The 18,702-nt window shown below is 50.0% G+C and overlaps 8 protein-coding genes across 8 annotated transcripts; 4 read left to right on the forward strand and 4 right to left on the reverse strand.

Annotated features, from left to right (window-relative positions):
• Positions 1–3,200: 3,200 nt before the first annotated feature.
• N7496_011527 (putative cell wall biogenesis protein Mhp1) lies at positions 3,201–7,033 on the forward strand (the record flags this gene model as incomplete). The annotated part of the gene is made up of 2 exons (XM_056704440.1): positions 3,201–6,288; positions 6,345–7,033. The coding sequence occupies 2 exons, from the start codon at positions 3,201–3,203 to the stop codon at positions 7,031–7,033; spliced, it is 3,777 nt and encodes a 1,258-aa protein (XP_056550400.1).
• A 739-nt stretch (positions 7,034–7,772) lies between these two features.
• Positions 7,773–9,339, reverse strand: N7496_011528 (uncharacterized protein; the record flags this gene model as incomplete). The annotated part of the gene is made up of 3 exons (XM_056704441.1): positions 7,773–8,227; positions 8,289–8,349; positions 8,407–9,339. The coding sequence occupies 3 exons, from the start codon at positions 9,337–9,339 to the stop codon at positions 7,773–7,775; spliced, it is 1,449 nt and encodes a 482-aa protein (XP_056550401.1).
• A 569-nt stretch (positions 9,340–9,908) lies between these two features.
• N7496_011529 (kinetochore subunit FTA4 family protein) lies at positions 9,909–10,846 on the reverse strand (the record flags this gene model as incomplete). Its single annotated transcript, XM_056704442.1, has 4 exons — positions 9,909–10,224; positions 10,291–10,353; positions 10,421–10,656; positions 10,706–10,846. The coding sequence occupies 4 exons, from the start codon at positions 10,844–10,846 to the stop codon at positions 9,909–9,911; spliced, it is 756 nt and encodes a 251-aa protein (XP_056550402.1).
• Positions 10,847–11,313: 467 nt separating this feature from the next.
• On the forward strand, positions 11,314–12,159 carry N7496_011530 (HAD family hydrolase; the record flags this gene model as incomplete). Its single annotated transcript, XM_056704443.1, has 2 exons — positions 11,314–11,367; positions 11,428–12,159. The coding sequence occupies 2 exons, from the start codon at positions 11,314–11,316 to the stop codon at positions 12,157–12,159; spliced, it is 786 nt and encodes a 261-aa protein (XP_056550403.1).
• Positions 12,160–12,606: 447 nt separating this feature from the next.
• N7496_011531 (60S ribosomal protein uL18) lies at positions 12,607–13,735 on the forward strand (the record flags this gene model as incomplete). Its single annotated transcript, XM_056704444.1, has 3 exons — positions 12,607–12,609; positions 12,762–12,799; positions 12,874–13,735. 3 exons carry the CDS (start codon positions 12,607–12,609, stop codon positions 13,733–13,735), a joined length of 903 nt encoding a protein of 300 aa, XP_056550404.1.
• Positions 13,736–14,240: 505 nt separating this feature from the next.
• N7496_011532 (phosphoglycerate mutase) lies at positions 14,241–15,208 on the forward strand (the record flags this gene model as incomplete). Its single annotated transcript, XM_056704445.1, has 2 exons — positions 14,241–14,296; positions 14,359–15,208. 2 exons carry the CDS (start codon positions 14,241–14,243, stop codon positions 15,206–15,208), a joined length of 906 nt encoding a protein of 301 aa, XP_056550405.1.
• Positions 15,209–15,281: 73 nt separating this feature from the next.
• N7496_011533 (L-rhamnose mutarotase) lies at positions 15,282–15,756 on the reverse strand (the record flags this gene model as incomplete). Its single annotated transcript, XM_056704446.1, has 3 exons — positions 15,282–15,365; positions 15,423–15,559; positions 15,627–15,756. The coding sequence occupies 3 exons, from the start codon at positions 15,754–15,756 to the stop codon at positions 15,282–15,284; spliced, it is 351 nt and encodes a 116-aa protein (XP_056550406.1).
• A 465-nt stretch (positions 15,757–16,221) lies between these two features.
• On the reverse strand, positions 16,222–17,942 carry N7496_011534 (MFS transporter; the record flags this gene model as incomplete). Its single annotated transcript, XM_056704447.1, has 4 exons — positions 16,222–17,236; positions 17,296–17,571; positions 17,623–17,702; positions 17,769–17,942. 4 exons carry the CDS (start codon positions 17,940–17,942, stop codon positions 16,222–16,224), a joined length of 1,545 nt encoding a protein of 514 aa, XP_056550407.1.
• Positions 17,943–18,702: the final 760 nt, after the last annotated feature.

Raw genomic sequence — 18,702 nt, forward strand, 5'->3', positions numbered from 1 at the left:
TTGGAGGGATGCAAATCGATTTTTTTGCACTGCCTAAGCCGTCTACGTAAGCGTAAATTATCTTCTTAACTACAAACATACCCCCGATATGACACTATTAAAAGGATCCTCTATAAGTGATGATATAACACCATTATTATGTGGTACTCTATTCCGACGTCTCTAGCACGAGGTTCAGCGCCTCTTTCAACACATATCATTTAAATGGGTACCTTACTAATATGATTATATTAATGGTACTATAAAAAGCTTTCCTAACACTACAAAGAATGTTCGTGAAACAGTAGTACTAAGCCTGATTAGGAATACCCCTAAGACTACGAAATGATACATTGGATATCTACATAATAACTACTAAGCCCTTATGTATACATATGCCCATATATAAGCGCAAGCGCTTCTCGAGGACGACAAGATCGATATACAAACGTGTCTCCACAACGGAGTAAGACCGGCTGCTAGCATTTTTCTTCAGCTCCTCCGAAACGTATCTCATAATCTCCATGAACCAAGTCTCAAAGTGGAGGGTGTCAGGTATGGCATGATGATGAGGTAGAACCACCTCGTCGAAGCATTCTGTTGCTTCAAAACGGAAGCCCTCTTCCCCTGGTTCATTTTGTCTGTCATCATCATTATCGTCATCATCTGTTTCTACTTCCTCCCCCCCCGGCCCCCCTTCTCTTCTTCTTCTTTCTCGAAACGTTCGGGATCACTAGATATAGGGACGGGTGAACTTTCAGAGTCGCTGAAAAGATGGCAGCCTTTCTTCTCAGCAAGTTATTTCTCTTCTCTCTCGTCTTCCTCACCAGAATCCGAGAAATCAATCACCTAATCCCTCCCGGGTCCCCCCACATTTCCACTCTCGCCCCCCCTCCTCCCGTCTCTATTCGTCTCGTCAAGATGATGAGACGCCGCGGTTATCCCTACCGCCCTCCACCTGCCTATGACTATCATTACTGGGAATGAAACCGGGAAGGGCACCGTAAGTTCTATTTCTTGCCTACACTACGGTTTTCATAGACCGACAAAGTGATACTGATGTAGAAGCTGGTGATGATGCCTGCTATGTGATAAGGGTCCGCCGAGACCTCTTTGCGGAGATTGGAAGACTGACTGCCACTCATGGTGGCGCGGTTATTAATGTAAGTTGATTCTTTGCGAAGGACGAGCTGCGAGTAAGGATTGTTATGTTTATCAATGAGATGAGTACAGGTTAACACCTGGACTGGAAACCCCGGTCCTGTAGGTCTCACCCCTTCATCCCCCTGCCCGAGACAGCCGCGCAGTCTTCCGCAGTATGGCCGTTTTACGTGCAGCCAGGAAGTCTCGATGACAGCTTTGGGTAGGATTTGGGTTCGGATAGTCGTTCTTTTGTTTTCTCTAGTCTTCGAGGATGTCCGGTTTCTCTCACATGGATAAAGTACTACTCATCTTTTCTGCCCTCTAGAGAGATCGGAAGATTAGTTCTAATCAATTCTCTCTGTCTCTGCCTGGATTTCACCGATTTCTTCTTGACATAAATTAATCTACAAGAGTTATTGGAAGGGTTGCGGAAGGCTCAAATTCATACTCTAAAGCCAGGATACGATATTTATGGATAATACTAGTATATCGCGTAAAACACGACCTCAAATGATTAAAGATAGTCTCGTAAAGCCCGCGCTATATAGTAGTAGTGTTCCATAACCTTAGTCTTCGTCCACCCTCGCTCTACTGCCTAGTCTTCCGCTCTTAGCAAGAACATTGCTAGTCTATATAGCGTTAAGAATCTAAATTAAAGTGATCTTCTGGATCAAACCTTGTGCTAGATGTAAATAAGATTATACTTATGAATTCAAAAAATCCCCAATATCAAGGCGTGATGCAGAAAATAAAGAAATATTTTGCCGGTCCGAATATTATGTCATCATCAAGGTGCCCGGTCGGAAACTGGAGGTAATTGGGACAGCACTGTACTAAGGCGAGATCTGCGAGTATGGAGTCTGTGGACTCGTAGAGTAATGATGAGTGGGTAAGTTATCATTCCTGTGAGCACAGCTGAAGATCTACGTATCTTGTGGCGCAATATACAGTGAGAATAATGAGTACTCCGTACTCTCGGCCGCAACTAGAGAAGCTGAATCCTGTAAACTTGCCCCCAGAGCTCTAGTGCGGCGGGTCCTATTCAGGAGGGTCCCGTTTCAGGGACTAGGGAAATTTGGCTATGCTGTACTTACTACTCCCGCGAGAGGAAGGAACAGGGCTATAGACTTTTTGGAGGGCTCGCTCGCCTTAACCAACTAATCAGTATTGAGACGAGCTAACTGCAGTAGTAGCACCTAGCCCATTGCAAATCCACACTCCTCTACAAATGGAATTGCACCACGACTGGGCGCCCATATTTTTGCAGGTCCCAGTGACCTGGTTCCCGCCACCCGGAGTTCCAATCATTCCCCCCGTAACGTCCTCCACATCAGAGACCCGAGAATAATTATTGATACTGCTAGTGGTTCGCCCGAACTCTCCCCAATTATAGGGCTTACAGTAAGCACAGAAGGGGTAAATGGTCCAAGTAGAAGATGATAGAAGGGAGGAAATAATTGCTAAGTAATGTAAGAACTAAAACCGGAGTATCCAGGGAATGTACCACCTCACGTGCCGGAGTGGAGCCGCTTTTTGAGTTGAGCTGAGGGGGGGGGGATTATGTCACCTTCGTCGATGCTTAATCTTTCCTCTCCCACATCCGGTCGCTTCCAGCGCCTCTTCGGGATTCTCGTCTTGCTTTCTTTTCTTCCGACCTGATCAACCGAGTCTTTTATTCCCTCTATTCCCTCTCTCACAATATGAATTCTGTCTCTCATCCCTTGATGGTGAGACTGCCCCACGGTCGCCTGTAAACGGTGTATGCCCCACAAACACACCTGTCTACTCCGGAAGTTCTGCTCGGTCGCAAAACCCCGGATTTTTGATCAACAGAATCGGCTATCCTGGACGGTCACCAACCGGAGCATTGCTCGGCTCGAATCCTAGACTTATAGCATAGTCATACGTGCAAAGCGGGGGATCAGCCAACTATGCGTCATTCGATCTAGACCTATCCTGTCATTCGACCTCGATTCCGCGCCACACAGTCGCACAACTGGTTATCCCGGACACAACCTTCGTAGCCAGCCCCTGGCATTCGCAAACTCGAAACGTGACCGAAACAAACCTCAAAAAACATGGAGGGTGTTCAGACTGTGGATGTGAGCTGGCTCCATCATTCGCAAAAAGGCAAGTCGCAACTCCCGCTCCGCTCAGTGTGCTGGCGGCCCGCGGGTACATCCCCGGGCGCGGAATCCGGTCCCCCTCTCGTCGGCAGTTGGGCAACAACTGACTTGCTCTTTCTAGATCATCTTTCACGAACGAAGTCAGTTTCGTCGACTATAAGCGACAAGTCCTCGACTGATAAAGGCTCGACGACCTCCACCCCAAACTCTCACCGAAGATCTCGTTCGAATAGTAGTCCGGCTGTCCCACCTTCGGATAAACTGCAACCCAAGCGCGAACCTCAAAACAATGCTGGAAAAGTAGAAGAGAAACGAGAGACAGCCGAGAAGACTGCAGAGCCACCGAAGCAGCCGCCATCGACCCCGACCCCGGCAGTACAAAAGAGTAGCCCAAAGCCTGTCGGCGGGCGGCGAAATTCGTGGATATCTAGTCTGAGCTCGAAATTTTCCTCTGGGTCAACACCTCCGTCACAGTCTAGTCTGAAGGGAAGTCCTGCAAGTCCCAAGGCAACTTCTCCCCTTGATGCCCACAACCCCTTTGGCGCAGCCTATTCACCCAAGGACCGCGAAGAAGAGAAGAAAGATGACCCCAGTCTATCTAGCTCTACTTCGCCAAAGGGACCCTCCTTCATCCATAATGCGTTGCGCAAGTTTTCATCAAGCTCTGGAGGCCTCCCCAAGCTACCTCCCAATGGTGTGATTTGTCCGCGACGGGTGATGAACCTTGATGAAAGTCGAGACCGGTGCAAAATTACGGAATTAAACCAAGCAAAGTTGAACCGGGTGGCATTCTGTGTCGATGTGGAGATTGCAGGCATTTCACATCGAGATTCTGATGAGGATGCGCCTCCGACGAACCAACTGCGACAGCCTCTACCCGAGTCCAATCGCCAAAAGTCGAAAAAGGCTGATGTCAAGGAAAAGAGTAAAGAGGAGACTGGAGCGTCGAAGACACCTCAACCTGCCGTGACTGAAAAGGAAGCACCACTCCCGCCAATCCCTAAGGAGAATGCTTCCGTGGATGCTCAGTCTACAACTCCTGCAACCGAGGTGACTACCCCGAAAGCTTCAGCCGATGCAAAGCCCAATGGTGAAACCAAGGACCCGACACGTAAGCAAGAGAAGAAGAAGCGCTCGGAGGAAGAAAGAAGAGAACGCAAGGAACGTAAGCGCAGGCAGGCTGTTGCCAATGGTTCGATCCCGTTGCAGCTCGATGGCGAGAATGACGAGGACGAGAGTCGGACCCCAGCGGCTGGTGTTTCTCGTTCGAAAACTCAGAGTCACCCTACCACAGATCCTGTGCGCATTTACCGCCGCTGCTGTCAACTACGTGAAACCCCAGTTCTCAAGAGGATTGTTGATGAAATTTCGTCTCCTTCCTCAACACTGGCCGAGTCTCCGGGTACTGTCGCGGCATTGGATCTGAGTAACTTTCCGATGACTGCACAAGATATTGCAACCTTCAGCGATTGGCTCGCAGTTGTGCCCGTGCGCAAGCTTATTCTGGAGAATTGTGCCCTAACTGATGACTCTGTGCGAGCCATCCTCTCCGGGCTTCTTTCTACCAAGACGGTTGAACAGATGCGATACCGGCGGAGACGGGCCCGGAAGCCAGACTCGCCTGTCGTTAAAGACGTGCGATGGGGCGTTGTGGAAAAGCTCTCGCTCAAGAATAACCCAAAGATTGGGCGTGAAGGATGGCGCCACATCAGTCTGTTCATCCATTTGTCCAAATCCTTAAAGGCCATTGACCTGTCCGGTGTTCCTTTCCCCAAGCCCCGATCATCGTCTGATAGCTCTACCGGCTCTACAGGGCAGCCTCAGGCGCCCTGTGTCGATGTCTGCACTATCTTTGCCGACGCGCTGGGAGAACGCTTTGGTGGTGAGCATCTTGAAGAATTGTTGCTTAGTGAGTGCATGCCGTCAATGGATCAAGTGAAGAAGATCTGTGTTGCCGCCACCAAAATGAAGTTGCGAAGACTGGGTCTTGCGAACAATGGTATTACTCGAGAAGGCCTCGAACATGTGATTGAGTACCTCAAAGATGGCTATTGTGAAGGATTGGACTTGGGTGGAAATCTCATCAAGGACGACCTCGATCTCATCATCGCTGCCATTGAGCCCGAGCTGCCTCTCTTCGCACTCAGCCTTGCCGATTGTTCCTTGACACCAGCTGTGATCTGCCCGTTGCTCCAAGCTCTCACCAGACTTCACAATCTTCGCTTCATGGATGTTTCTCATAATCTCGCACTGTTTTCATCGCAACCGAGCTCCCTTGGAGCGTTCCGACGATTCCTGCCGAAGATGCCTTCCCTCAAGCGCATCCATCTGGCAGACGTTGATCTTTCACCGGATCATGTAATCGGTCTGGCCGAAGTTCTCCCAGAATGTCCCAGCCTCTGCCATCTCAATATTCTGGAGAATCCCCAGATTGCAGCTATGGCTTCCAGTACGGATGCTGCTGCTCAAGAGGAGGCATGTGCAGTCTATGCTTCTATGATGGCTGCTGTCCGCGTTTCGAGAACGATCATCGCAGTGGATATTGAAATTCCCACCGCAGAGACCAATGAAGTTGTCAAGGCTCTGGCGTCTCAGATTGTGGCATACTCTCTTCGAAATCTCGAGGGCGGTGCAATCGCAGAAGAACTTTCTGAATCGATTACCACCTCATCCTCTAGGGATGTTCCTGTGCCTGATATCTTGCAACATATCGTCGGTCATTCAAACGGCCCTGAAGAGCCTTGTGACGAGGAAGATGATGCAGCTCCGGACGAGGACTATGTCATTGGCGGTACTGGTGTCGTTAAGGCGCTAGGTGTCTGCCTTGGCAATTTGAACCAAGATGGTAGCGATGCTCTTGCAGACCAGTCAGCTCCCCCTAGTGGCACCACGACTCCTAGACGCCGCAAGTCTCGAGGCGTCGTTGCAAAGCGGCCTCGTGATATGTCGAAGAACCTGTTGGAATCGGCACGAAACATTCGGGCTCGTATTCAGACAGCCCTTATCCGCGAGGACCGAGCTGGCAATGATGCAAACTATAGTGAGTACCCCGCAGCACACAGTATTGCAACTTTCTCTAACATCTTCTCCTTACAGGGCGTCTGCAATTCTTGGACTTTACTCTCCATAGGATGATTCAACGCTTCGAAGACGAGTACCCCGAGACTCGTATCGTCCCTCAGCCTGCTCCTGCATCAATCGCCCCCGACAACACCTCACAGCACTCTGGAGAGGATGCAACCGGACCAAGCATGGTCGGCAACTTGAATGGAAGTGCCATTGATAACGAGAACGCCATCGATGACGAAGAAACTGACCACTACGCCATTCATCTCTCCCGAACCAGCTCCATAACCTCGCTCCATGCTCGTGCCATGACATCAGAAGAAGGCCATGTTCACCGACTAGGCCAGAACCTCCGTCGTGACTTCCTCAACCCGCCACTTAGCCAAGGCGACCCGGACGATGACAATGCTGCGCATCTCGTCGCTCTACGAGAAAAACTGGAACGTCTGCACGAACAACAATCCCAGTCACCATTCGACAGCGCCGAAGCCGAAGAGGCTTTCGAAAAGCTCGGTTCAACCGTCGAAGAGCTCTGGGATGCTCAACGGCAGGACGTCGAGGGCTTTGAGCGCTTCAAGCAATCCCAGATTGCGGCACAGATTAACAGTGGTTTGCGCCTGGCTGCATCTATGCCTAGCGCCAGCAACGGGGAGTCCAAGAAGACCCCCAGTAACGATACTCAGCAGAGCTCTGAGAGCAAGTCTCTCACACCTCCTTAATTCCACATCTCAAACGCCCCCAGCTCTTATCAATACGCATAATTCATGGTCGTTCATATGTCCTCCACACTGTCTCTTACTCTTTGAAAGCGTTCCTGTTGCACATATTGCCTGTCCATGTTCGAATATCACCTTACTTTATCCTTGGCATTATCATCATCATCATCATCATTATTACTATTACTATTTTTTCATGCTCGCTGCTACCAGTTTGCTTTTAATAGCCATCAAATGGGTCTTGTACATATGTGACTTATTTGGTTGGTTCAGCAGTCCTCGCCAGATCTCATGGCTTAGGTTTTTTTTCTGTCATTTTCAGTCTTCTTTGTGAATTTCTAATGATAGTATTTGCGGATTCTATCAAGCCTGGGCGAGCCTCTATGACAATGCAAAGTTCAAGGAAGATGTGTACTTATCTCGAAGGAAATATTGCTAATCATCTTGCCTATGTGCTTCATGCCTATTCAAGGATAACACTTGCAGAAAAAGGTCTATCAATGATTCAAATCTAAGTATCCTGCTGGGACACTTAGCTATTTATTGTATAGACAAAAGCCAACCCTAATTATGGCAGCTTAGAGCCAGAGAAAGGGAAGCGAAGAAAAAAAAGAGCGATCATCACGGCATCCAAAGTCCAACCCGCCAGCGGGAACTATGCAACAGAAACAAGGTAATAATACAGGTCATGACGGCGTCCATCATCCAACTGAGTCTAAGTATCCGGCGCTGTAGTTCCATTTCATTCCAGACTGGAAACATCCTTGAGAATTTCCCAACCATATTCCTCTTCTGGTTTCTCAGGCTCCATCCCCAAGGCGTTGCGGTAGGCCCGGACTTCATTTTGTAGACCAGATATGATGCGGACAGGGAGCTCCTCTTCAGTTGACCTGATTTGATGTGCATTGCGAATCATTTGTGCGCATTTCATTGTTTGTGTGTGCCAGTAATCCCGGTCGAGACGGCTCTCGAGGTGTGCATCTCGCTCTGCTTGTAGGAGGTTATTGTAATGTGATTTTTGGTAGAGGAAATGCATGTTGTTGTTTTGGCAGTAATTGCGGATTTGTTCCACCATTGTGCCTACGTTGGCTTCGTAGTCACTGATCAATTTGGTGTTTTCCACTTGTTCACGTCTTAGATCTTCGACTAGTCGCTTCTCCTTGGCAAGGGCACGCTCGAGCTCTGAAATACGGGCAGCTATTGAACTAGTGTCAGTTGCATGGGCTTGAGACAAATGATATGAACCTTGAAGACATACCGGAGATCTCGCCGTTGACCTGCCGCATAACGGCGCTTGCATCCTCGGAATTTCCATGTTTCTGCATTAATCCGTTAGCTCAATTCTCCCATCACCTGATCGTCTTAGCAAAACCAACCATAATCTCTTCAGCACTTGTGACAATACTCTTTGTAACCTCTCGGTTATTTTTCAGCACCTCACTCAGCTCCATGACCATCTCATAAAGATGATGCAAATCCATCTGATGCCCCGCATTCATCGACATGCTGGCATTCATCGCAGCACCCATCCCACCAGCACCAGCACTAGCACCATTAACTTGTGGAGCAGGGTGAGGATATGCAGGGTTGGGTGATTGTCGTTGCATGCTACCCATGTTGGGAGTTGGTGAATTCTCCGCGTAATTGGAATACATGTTGGGTCCTGGATTATTTCCGCCAGCCATTCCACCGGCACCGCTGTTCATGGACATATCGGCTCGTTCAAAAGCGAGATTCAATTCCGTAAGCTGGGGATCGTAAGGGTTGATGGGGAGCGAGGAGCCGTTTTCCTCGTCGTACCAGGCGGGGCGGTTGTCAACGCCCAGGACCTCCTTTTGAAACTTCTCAAGGTCACGGCGAGTAACGTGGGTGGAACGACGGCGGTGCCCACGTGTATAAGGTGCCTTGGAAGAGGAGGAAGAGCCGGCGCCCTCGATGATGGCGGCGCACGAGTCAGAGAGGGAGAGAGGGTCGGCGTCGTGGCCAATCGCAGGGGGATCGTCGAGAAGAGGCTGGTAGAGGGGCTGGTTGGGTTGAGAAGAGGAGTGAAGGGGACGATCGCAATGCTCTCGGTACTCAGATGGATTAAAGTCAGAATCAAAGGTTGTCAGGGCGAGATCCAACGCAAGTGGTGTCTCCTCGACGAGCTGGCGTTGTTCCAGGGAGTTAGCGCCATTCCCGATCGGGTTAGTAATCTTCACCGCTGGAGGCCCGTTCTCGCTGGAAGTCCCCAAAGCCACTGGAGTCTGTTGTCGACTACTTCCCCCTTCCAACCCAACCAATCGTTTCATCCGATCAAGAGCGTTCATTGATGCATGAAGGCTGGTGAATGTATGGAGAACTCTCTCAGGGATAAGCTCAGAATCGTTCTCCTGAGTAAACCGAACCGTTCCGAGACTGACAGATGTAGGTGTAATGGATGACGGAGAGAATGGAGAACGAAGCTGCAACTTGGAAACTTGCAAGGAACCGGTAAACTCTCGCTTTCTTTTCAAATAATTTGTAAGCGTACCTACTACAATTAGAATTCATTAACCACGGGCGGTTCTTGCTGCGATTGTCATTGTCTGTCTTTCGAGTTGGTCACTAGGCGCCTGCTGTCCTTTGCACCGATCATCTGGTCTGGGCCCAGATGGTGATCTATATAGTTCGGGTGGGCTGGTTGCCTAGCGCCCTCTCGGGATCTGCATGTACACGAGGAATACCAGTAGATCAAGCAACTGAGAAGGAAAAAAAGGCTACCGGGAATTGCTACGACTGACTTGCAAGTTTCTTACGGTGCTGCAGTGCGAGATCTTTCCGTCACCCATGTCATGGACCAGGGCGGGTTTCAAATTCGTTGTGGATGTTCCATGTAGATTTGTGAGGTCGTTAAAAGTCATGACTCCGTATCGAGTAGGGCCCCTAGTCTTGGGCCAGACCCTGGTAGTAAATATTCCTTGCTCTCCTGGGTACTGAGATGGCCCTGCTTCTGCTGAGAGATTCGTCCACCAACCCGCGCGGCCAGCATTCGCATCTTTTCCAATTCTTGGACCAGCTCTCCATCTCGAGTGACAAGATTCGGCTGGATGTCCTTCTGGGGATCCTTGAAAGGTCCGAGCAGGCGCTGCAAGTGCTGTAATTGGTCGAGTCTTCGTTGACGTTGCTGACGCTGCTCGTCCAGCGTAACGAGTTGTTCTCGGAGCTGTTGGTATCTATACAACGGGAGTTAGGCAGGCGGAACTGTAATCGAGGAAAGCTCGGGCAGATTGTAGGCTAACCTGCTATTTGAATCATCACTCGCACTCTGTGATTCGATATCCAATGGTAATTTCGTGATATTCCTGAAGAGAGTCAGCAGGGATCTTGTGCGAACGGAGAGAAAACCGGAGGGGCTAATGGGCGGCTCACATATGTCGCGACAAGTCAGCTGTTTTCTCCACCCCATTGGCAAAAGAAGCTCGGTCTTGTATTTCTTCATTGACCGAAGTCCAATAGAGACTGGCAATCTGATGAGCGATATGGTGAATTGCCTGCGACGAGTAGACGACGCGGTTGTGTTGTTTGGCTGCCATGTTGACTAGTAATGGGTTAGCCTCTAAGCCCAAAGAGTTGTCCATAGAAGAGGCTCGCAAGTAGGCCATTTCCTGAGCACCGAGAGAGAATTCTACTTTTGTGCAATACATCCCCAATCACCTTCTCAGGCAGATCGCCCTCGTCCGTCTCCACTGCATAGTTCTTCCAGTCCTCGGGTGGCTCGAGACTCTCGGAGAGGATGCGAACTTGACCGCGGATAAATGATGACTTTAATTCTGATATGTTTTGAGCCGAGTCCATTGCTTCGACGTTGTTGAATGAAACCGCATTCTTTGTATTTGATAGTGAGGAGCGGCGTGCTTCTCTCCTCTTGGGACGCGTCCACTTGCAATCTTATCGATAACGGGTCACGTGCGGTACCCCACGGTCTGCATGCTGGAGGAGAATCGAATGAATTAACGGTTTGCACTTTCGATCATGGGAAACCGTCGTGGCATATATGATGAATAAACACGCCGAATATCACTATTGGTATATGATAATAGTCTATCGAGTGGTTGTTGAAAAAGGCTCGTATCGAAGCTGGCGAGAACCACTCCCTCGGTCTCAAACCGCCCAGTACCTCGGCAATCCAGGGTCGCTTTTAAAGGGCCTGGATTCCTCCGCAGTAATCTGATAATAGACGCGCTCGATACAACCATCTTCCAGGTTACCCTATACATTGCAAAAGGTCACGTCTCGTCACCTGCTGATACATCGACCATATAATGGCAGAGACTAAGCGGCCAGTAGGCCTTCTCTTCGACATTGGTGGAGTTTGCGTAAGATTACGCCGAGTTGCTTTATTCTAACCATGAGTGTTTCGCTGACCACCCTCGCAGGTTGTTTCTCCATTCCAGGCAATCCTAGACTATGAGATTGCACAGAACATCCCACCAGGCTGGGTTAACTTCAGCATCTCCCGCACATCCCCCAACGGCAGCTGGCATAAGCTCGAGCGTGGTCATATCCCAATGGATGCGGACTTCTTTGCGGGATTTAACAATGATCTGAAGAACCCTGAGCTATGGAAGCAATTCCATGAGCAACTAGCGAAGAAAAAGGGCCAGACCCCCGGCCCCGTCCCCCCACTGCCAAAAGTGGATGCAGAGTGGCTCTTCTGGGAGATGATGAGGGTATCCCGCAACCCAGACCCATACATGTTTCCGGCACTCCAGAAGTTGAAAGCATCGGGGCAATATCTGATGGGGGCTCTGTCGAACACCGTGAAGTTCCCCGATGGTCATGCATACAACAGCGACGTATCTGGAGTACGATCGCAGTTTGATTTCTTCATCTCATCCGCACATACCGGGCTTCGCAAGCCAGACCCCAAAATCTACCAGGTGGCTATCCAAGAAATGAAGGCTTTGGCTAAGCAGCGCGGACTGCCCGAGGTTCAGCCTTCGGATATTGTCTTCTTCGATGACATTGGAGAGAACTTGAAGGGTGCCAAGAAGGCTGGTATGCGTACTGTCAAGGTCACCCTGGGCAGGATTGAAGATGCTGTCAAGGAACTCGAGAAGATCACTGGCCTATCCTTGCTCGAGAGCGAGGATAAAGCCCGCCTGTGAGGCAAGATAGCATAGTATAGAGATGGTAGTATGTATAGAGTGCGAGTGATTCCCCTGTGTCAACTTTTACGCTTTATGCCATTGCTGTTCTTCTATCTTATCAGTAATTTACGGGTAACTATCATACTGTTGTATATCAGTCATACCAAATCCCCAAAAATTACATTATTCTGTTGGCATTATTCCCATAGATATGAAAGTTGTAGAAGACTGGGTACTGTAATTTTCGAAGTGCTGGCCAATCCTCCCGTTATTACAAGCCTTTTACGGTACTGTAAGTTTGGCCACTCGTCGCCCACCCCAAAAGTCTGTCGTCGCCAACCGCACTTTTGGTTGCGGGATGCAGCCCGCTAAGCGAAACTCCCCACAAAGTCACCGCCAAAATTTCTCCCCTCCTCCTCTCTTCCATCCGTCGACCACCAGGCTTCAGCTCCGACAACCGTCAACATGGTGAGTGTGTCTGCGATAGCAGATGGTTGAATTTATCAACATTCTGCTCCCACGCCTTTCTCCCTCCGCTCGTTCGGAGCCGGGTCCCTGCAAGATGCTTCGGACGAAATTCTGAAGCGCAAATTGCTGACTCGCGATATCTTCTTGTACAGCCTTTCACCAAGCTTGTCAAGAACGATGCGTACTTCAGGTAAGCCAATTCTGTCACTTTGAGATTTTTAATATCTCTAGAATATTTTTTACTGACCCCGCTTTCTCCCATAGTCGCTACCAGACTAAGTACCGCCGCCGTCGCGAGGGTAAGACCGACTACTACGCTCGCAAGCGCCTGATCACCCAGGCCAAGAACAAGTACAATGCGCCCAAGTACCGCATGGTCGTTCGCTTCACCAACCGCGACATCGTCACCCAGATCGTCTACTCTGAGATCTCCGGCGACAAGGTCTTCGCCTCTGCCTACGCCCACGAGCTGAAGCGCTACGGCATCACCCAGGGTCTCACCAACTGGTCCGCTGCCTACGCCACCGGTCTGCTCCTTGCCCGCCGCACCCTCGCCAAGCTCGGTCTGGCTGAGCAGTTCACTGGTGTCGAGGAGGCTGACGGTGAGTACACCCTCACCGAGGCCGTCGAGACCGATGACGGCGAGCGCCGCCCCTTCAAGGCCTTCCTTGATGTTGGTCTCGTCCGCACCTCCACCGGTAACCGTGTCTTCGCTGCCATGAAGGGTGCCTCCGACGGTGGTATCTTCATCCCCCACTCCGAGCGCCGCTTCCCCGGTTACGACATCGAGTCCGAGGAGCTCGATGCTGACACCCTCCGCAACTACATCTTCGGTGGCCACGTCACTGAGTACATGGAGACCCTCGCCGATGAGGATGAGGAGCGCTACAAGTCCCAGTTCGCCAAGTACATCGAGGAGGAGATCGATGCCGGTGACCTTGAGGAGCTCTACCAGGAGGCCCACAAGGCCATCCGTGAGGACCCCTTCAAGAAGGATGAGGATGAGGGTTCCAAGAAGACCAAGGAGGAGTGGAAGGCCGAGTCCAAGAAGTACAAGGTCGCCAAGCTCACCCACGCCGAGCGCAAGGCTCGCGTCCAGGAGAAGATCCGCCAGCTCGCTGCTTAAGCGCGTCGCTCGGCTGTTTCTTGACTGGGGTCCTTCGGTTCGCTGCAAAAGCTTCACAAAAGTTCCTTTATCCAAAATACAATGAGGGAATTGGCTTCTGCCAGTCGGCGTTTCTTCTTTAATGCGATGTAGATGATGGGATTTCATGGCAACATACCACTTTTGTTACGGTTAAGGGTTTTCCAAGGTTTTTTCTTCGGAGCAATTAGTTCGGTGTTTCATTCAAGGCAATTTTCCTTCACAGTTCTAACTGCTCCAAATGTCCATGCAATCTCATCGTTCCCTCAAGCGCTTTCTCAGTGTCCTTGATTTAGTATATAATGTAGATGGGGATCGTAGTGTGTGTTCCCCCACATGCCCACATGGCGATGGCCGGCACTATGCCTGGTGGGGGAGCAGGTGCACGGCCACGTGACTAACGAAGACGGAAGCCATGATAGATCCATCTCGGTTCTTTGATATCAACCATGTCGGATTTTGATATACTGCTGCACATGTCTGAACCATGAGAGTTTATCTCATTCGGCATGGGGAGACAGTCCACAATGTCGCACAAGCTTGGTAAGAAGCCGTCTCTGTGTGCCACCGTCGCCCTCGTCCGTCCACGCTGACCCACACCCTAGGGCCGGGACGACCGACTCGGCCTTAACAAACCACGGCATGCTACAAATAGAATCTCTCGCTCAAACATTTGCAAGCAAATCTATACATTTTGATTCGGTGTTTGCATCCGATCTAAGTCGAGCACGCATCACGGCAGAGGGCATCTGTCGCCCGCAACCTCCTAAGAAAGATGGCGGGCTAGTGACTCCCATTTTGACTTCAGATCTTCGAGAGCGGGATTTTGGTTCATTGGAGGGTGTACACTGGCAGTCACCGTCTACCAATGCGAGCGCCTCGCCTGGTCGTTTGAGTAGTATCACATCTGCTGAAGTCATCGAGAAAGAAACCACAGTCTCGATGCGACAACGTTCTCTCTCGTTTCTTCATAGCCATTTCTTGCCGCTTCTATTCGATGATCCATCCGCCAAACGTAAAGTTGCCATTGTTGCGCATGGAATCATCCTTCGCGTACTATGGAACTGTCTCGTGGAACTCTTTGACCCCATCAGTATATCTCTGATGCCGGGTATCGCCGCGCGGGAGGGCGGACCGGCTGCTCTACTCTCTCCAAGTTGGTCAAATACAGGATTCATGGAATTATCGATTCGCATGAAGCAGTCACCGTCGTCATCACCGCTACAGCGACATCTCACCTCTCATGAAGTGCGAGTAGCACCTGGCGCGATTACAGACACTGAAGGACCACCATCTGGCAGTCTTGCAGGAGATATTCTTCTGCAGGGATGGTCTATGAAAATAATCGCTGTTGATAATAAGGAACATCTCGTGGGCCTGCGCCGTACCCGTGGTGGCATAGGGAGCGCCTCATATGACAATCGACAGAAGAGGATTGACCAGTTCTTTAAATAGTCCTGTGAACATGAAATTTTCCCATACCTACATGCTGTTATATACAGTTTGGACATCACTTGATCAAAAGCCTTTACTCGGTGTAGAAGACCTCGTCCAGCACCTTCCACCAACCAGGACCCTCGGCACTACCGATAGCGCCAGGGATAGGGCTCTCCTATTGAGATTAAGTATTAGTATTCCAGTGATAAGAAAAGATCGAAGGCTGTCATACCTGCATGCCATCAGTCATGGCCCACCACTCTCGAACCTTAGGGTTCGCCCGCATCTTCTCCATGTCGCCATCAAAGTCCGTGCCAACATATTTGAAGGTAGCGAATAGAGTGCGCTCATTGTCGAAGAAAATGGAATCTGTTGGAGGGAGTAGTTCCTAATTAGCCATTTCATTCTCAAGTCAATTGGAAAGTCGAGACCATACAGTCTATGATGTTACAGTCCTTGATCTGCTGCAAGACTTCAGGCCAGACATTGGCATGGCATTCCTTGTATGCTACCACGGCAGATGGCTTGAGGTGGACGATCTGAGCAATACGGCGAACCTGAGGCATTTTGTGTGCGTTTACAATAATTCAATTGCAATCGATTGTGGTTTGGGCGGGGTCTGCGGGGTAGTGGTCTGGGGAAGGAGAAAAAAAGGGTCACCAGGCAGAGGAGAGAGCAGATTTAGAGCGAATTGAGTATGACAAAGGATAGACCTATCATCGAATTAAGCCAATAGGTAAAGTAAAAGAGGCCAAGTATCCGCACGCGCTTGTCGTCTGCCCCTCGTTTGTCGCCACAGTGTTAGCCCGCGCTCGGGGTGTGCTAACCCGAGGCCCGTTCTACTATTCTATGTATCGGGATGCCGAAGCCTACAGCACAGGAGTTGAAGGATAGAGACTCAGATCAATTTTGGATAAGAGATACAAGTATGTTAAGACAGAGAGAAAGGTATTCGCCAAAGAAAAAAAGAACTCCTCGCTAAGGAAAAAAAAGGTCTAATGCAGTCGTAACAATGTTCACTTTCACAGTCTTCACGAAACAATGACTGGGTTCTTGGGAACCGGGCGAATCCAGCTCACAGCCAAGTTGGCAGCCAAAGAGATCGCACCAATGATCCACAGGGACTTTCCATAGTCGGAACCGTGGTATCTGAAGATGATGGCAAAGATAATACCACCCAGGTTACCGAATCCGCCCACAATACCGGAAACGATACCGTTGGCATAAGAGTGCACATGAGGGACAACAGCGAAGTTGGCACCGTTGCAAGCCTCCAGGAACAAGGCCAGACCAGCGACAAGGCCGAACATGGTTCCCTCGCTCTTGGGGTTAGTGAAGCCAATTGCCAGCTCGAAGGCTCCCATGATGAGTCCCAAAGAGGACAGAAGCAGCTTCTTGGACCAGACACTGCCAGTGAAGCGGTAGAGAACATCTCCCAAAAGACCACCGATGGGACGGAACACGACGTTCAGCAGGCCGAACATAGCTGCCCACTCACCGGTCTTGGTTTGGCCCATGTGGGGGAAGTTCTTCTCGTAGTAGGTTCCAAGGATAGAGTTGATAGCGAGCTCCGATCCAAAGGAGCAGGCATAGGGGATTGCGACGGCCATGGTAGAGAGACTGAAGGCAACACGGAATGCTTCCTTGCGAGTCGGCGCAACGACGGTGTCTTGACGGAGAGTGTCGATCTGACCAATTGCCGAAGCGTCCTTGTCGACAACCCGGGGAGACCGAGCGCCCTTCTTCTCCACATCTTCCAAGCCCATGTTATACAAAGAGGGCGTAGTTGAGGGTCCGCTAGAGGAGACACCGGAGTTGATTTCGATGATGTTGCCTTGAGAGGTGGTCTCGGTGGAAGAGGTCTCCTTAGCCCAAAGGTGACGCTCCGACCACTTTCCAGTCGGGGTATCCTCGCACAGGAAAAGCATACCCATAGCGATGAAGACAATGATAATGAAGGGAACAACGTATGCGATACGCCAAGCCTTGTGGGCAGTCAATCCCTGGTTAGCGACGAGAGAATCGAAAATGGCGGGCATAACGAAGCTAGAGCACAATATTGTTAGTATATGGATTTAAATAGATTTCAGTCTGGGAAAGCATACTATGTAATGCCACCACCGGCGTTACCGAAGCCAGCAGCGAGCGAGTTGGCTGTGCCGACAATCTTCTTGTCAAAGAATCCAGTGCACCAGACCTGGCATGGGACGAATGTACCACCTAGAATACCGACGAAGAAGCGAAGAGCGATCAGGCCCTTAGGAGTGGTCACAAGGCCTGCCATGGCGGTAGGGATAGATCCAGCGAGCAAAAGACCGACAAAGACCAAGCGGGGTCCAAAGCGATCACAGAGTGGGCCGGCAATGAATCGAACGAGGAAACTAGACGGAATTAGACCATGTTGATAAGTTGTAGCGAATCAGATATCTTACGTTGCAAGAAGCGCGACAATGTTGGAGTTGGCCACATCTTGTTGGCTCATGTGCAAGTCTTTTTTGATGGTAACAGTCAACTATAGAATCAGTTTAGCGGCCAATTGCGTTTTGAGATACTCTTGAGTAGGGATTGTACAACTTACCAGTGGGGGGAACGCATACCACGAAAGGAATGCGACCATGAAACCCATCCAGGCAAAGAAGAAAACTCGGCCATATTGGTTGATTGGGTTCAAAATAGGAATAGTGATGGCTTTCCTGTTAGCAGGGTTGACCTCTGGCGAGGCATAGAGAACTCTGAGAGAGCTAATAGCCATTGCGGGCTCAAGAAGCGTGTTGATCCGCTTTAAAAAAGATGGTGATGGGCTGTATGGTTTTCAATGAGGATAGCACAAGGGCTTTAATATCGAGAGATCGATTTAAGAATTGCGTCTGATAGAGGAGGCTCAGGTAATGAGATCGAATTGTTGAAGTGTGTGAAGCTCAAATTTAACCGGAAACCGTTAACATCTATATAGACCGAGAGGTTCGCATCTAAGGCTGATACTCGTATACCAGGCCTAATTTCATTATGACACATGCAGAGCCACAATCACGGTTATCGCGGTGCCTGGGAGAATAGCAAGCAGCGCACGAACTAAAATCGGGTAGATTATTCACGACCAAAAAAGCAAGAAGCCAGATTATATCCACCTACGCTGATTCGACGAAGATCTTACTCTATTAGCAGATCACTCGATAGATAAGGCAATCCCCCAGACACGCACAGGCTGACCAAAGGCCTGAATTGGACAGGGTGGTCTGGGCCATAAATCCGGTAAAGATAAGGAATGTATCGGAATGGCCTATGAAAACGCGGCCCGAGTGCCAGAAACCCTAAACGACCACTCCCGATAAGAAGGTGGTTTGGGATTTAGAATTTCATAACTCCGCGGGTTCAACCATGGGAATGGAAGAATCATTTCACAGCCACCGGCTAAGTATGTAATTCAATCCTAATGTCTGGGGTTTGGGGCGGTTCGCTGGAGCAAGGGTTTGTCAGGCCCACCAGGCCCGGTATTGATAAACGCATTGCCT

This window comes from Penicillium cataractarum (genome assembly GCF_028827025.1).
Source record: "Penicillium cataractarum strain IBT 29864 chromosome Unknown utg000009l, whole genome shotgun sequence".
In the NCBI taxonomy this organism is placed as follows: Eukaryota; Fungi; Ascomycota; class Eurotiomycetes; order Eurotiales; family Aspergillaceae; genus Penicillium; species Penicillium cataractarum.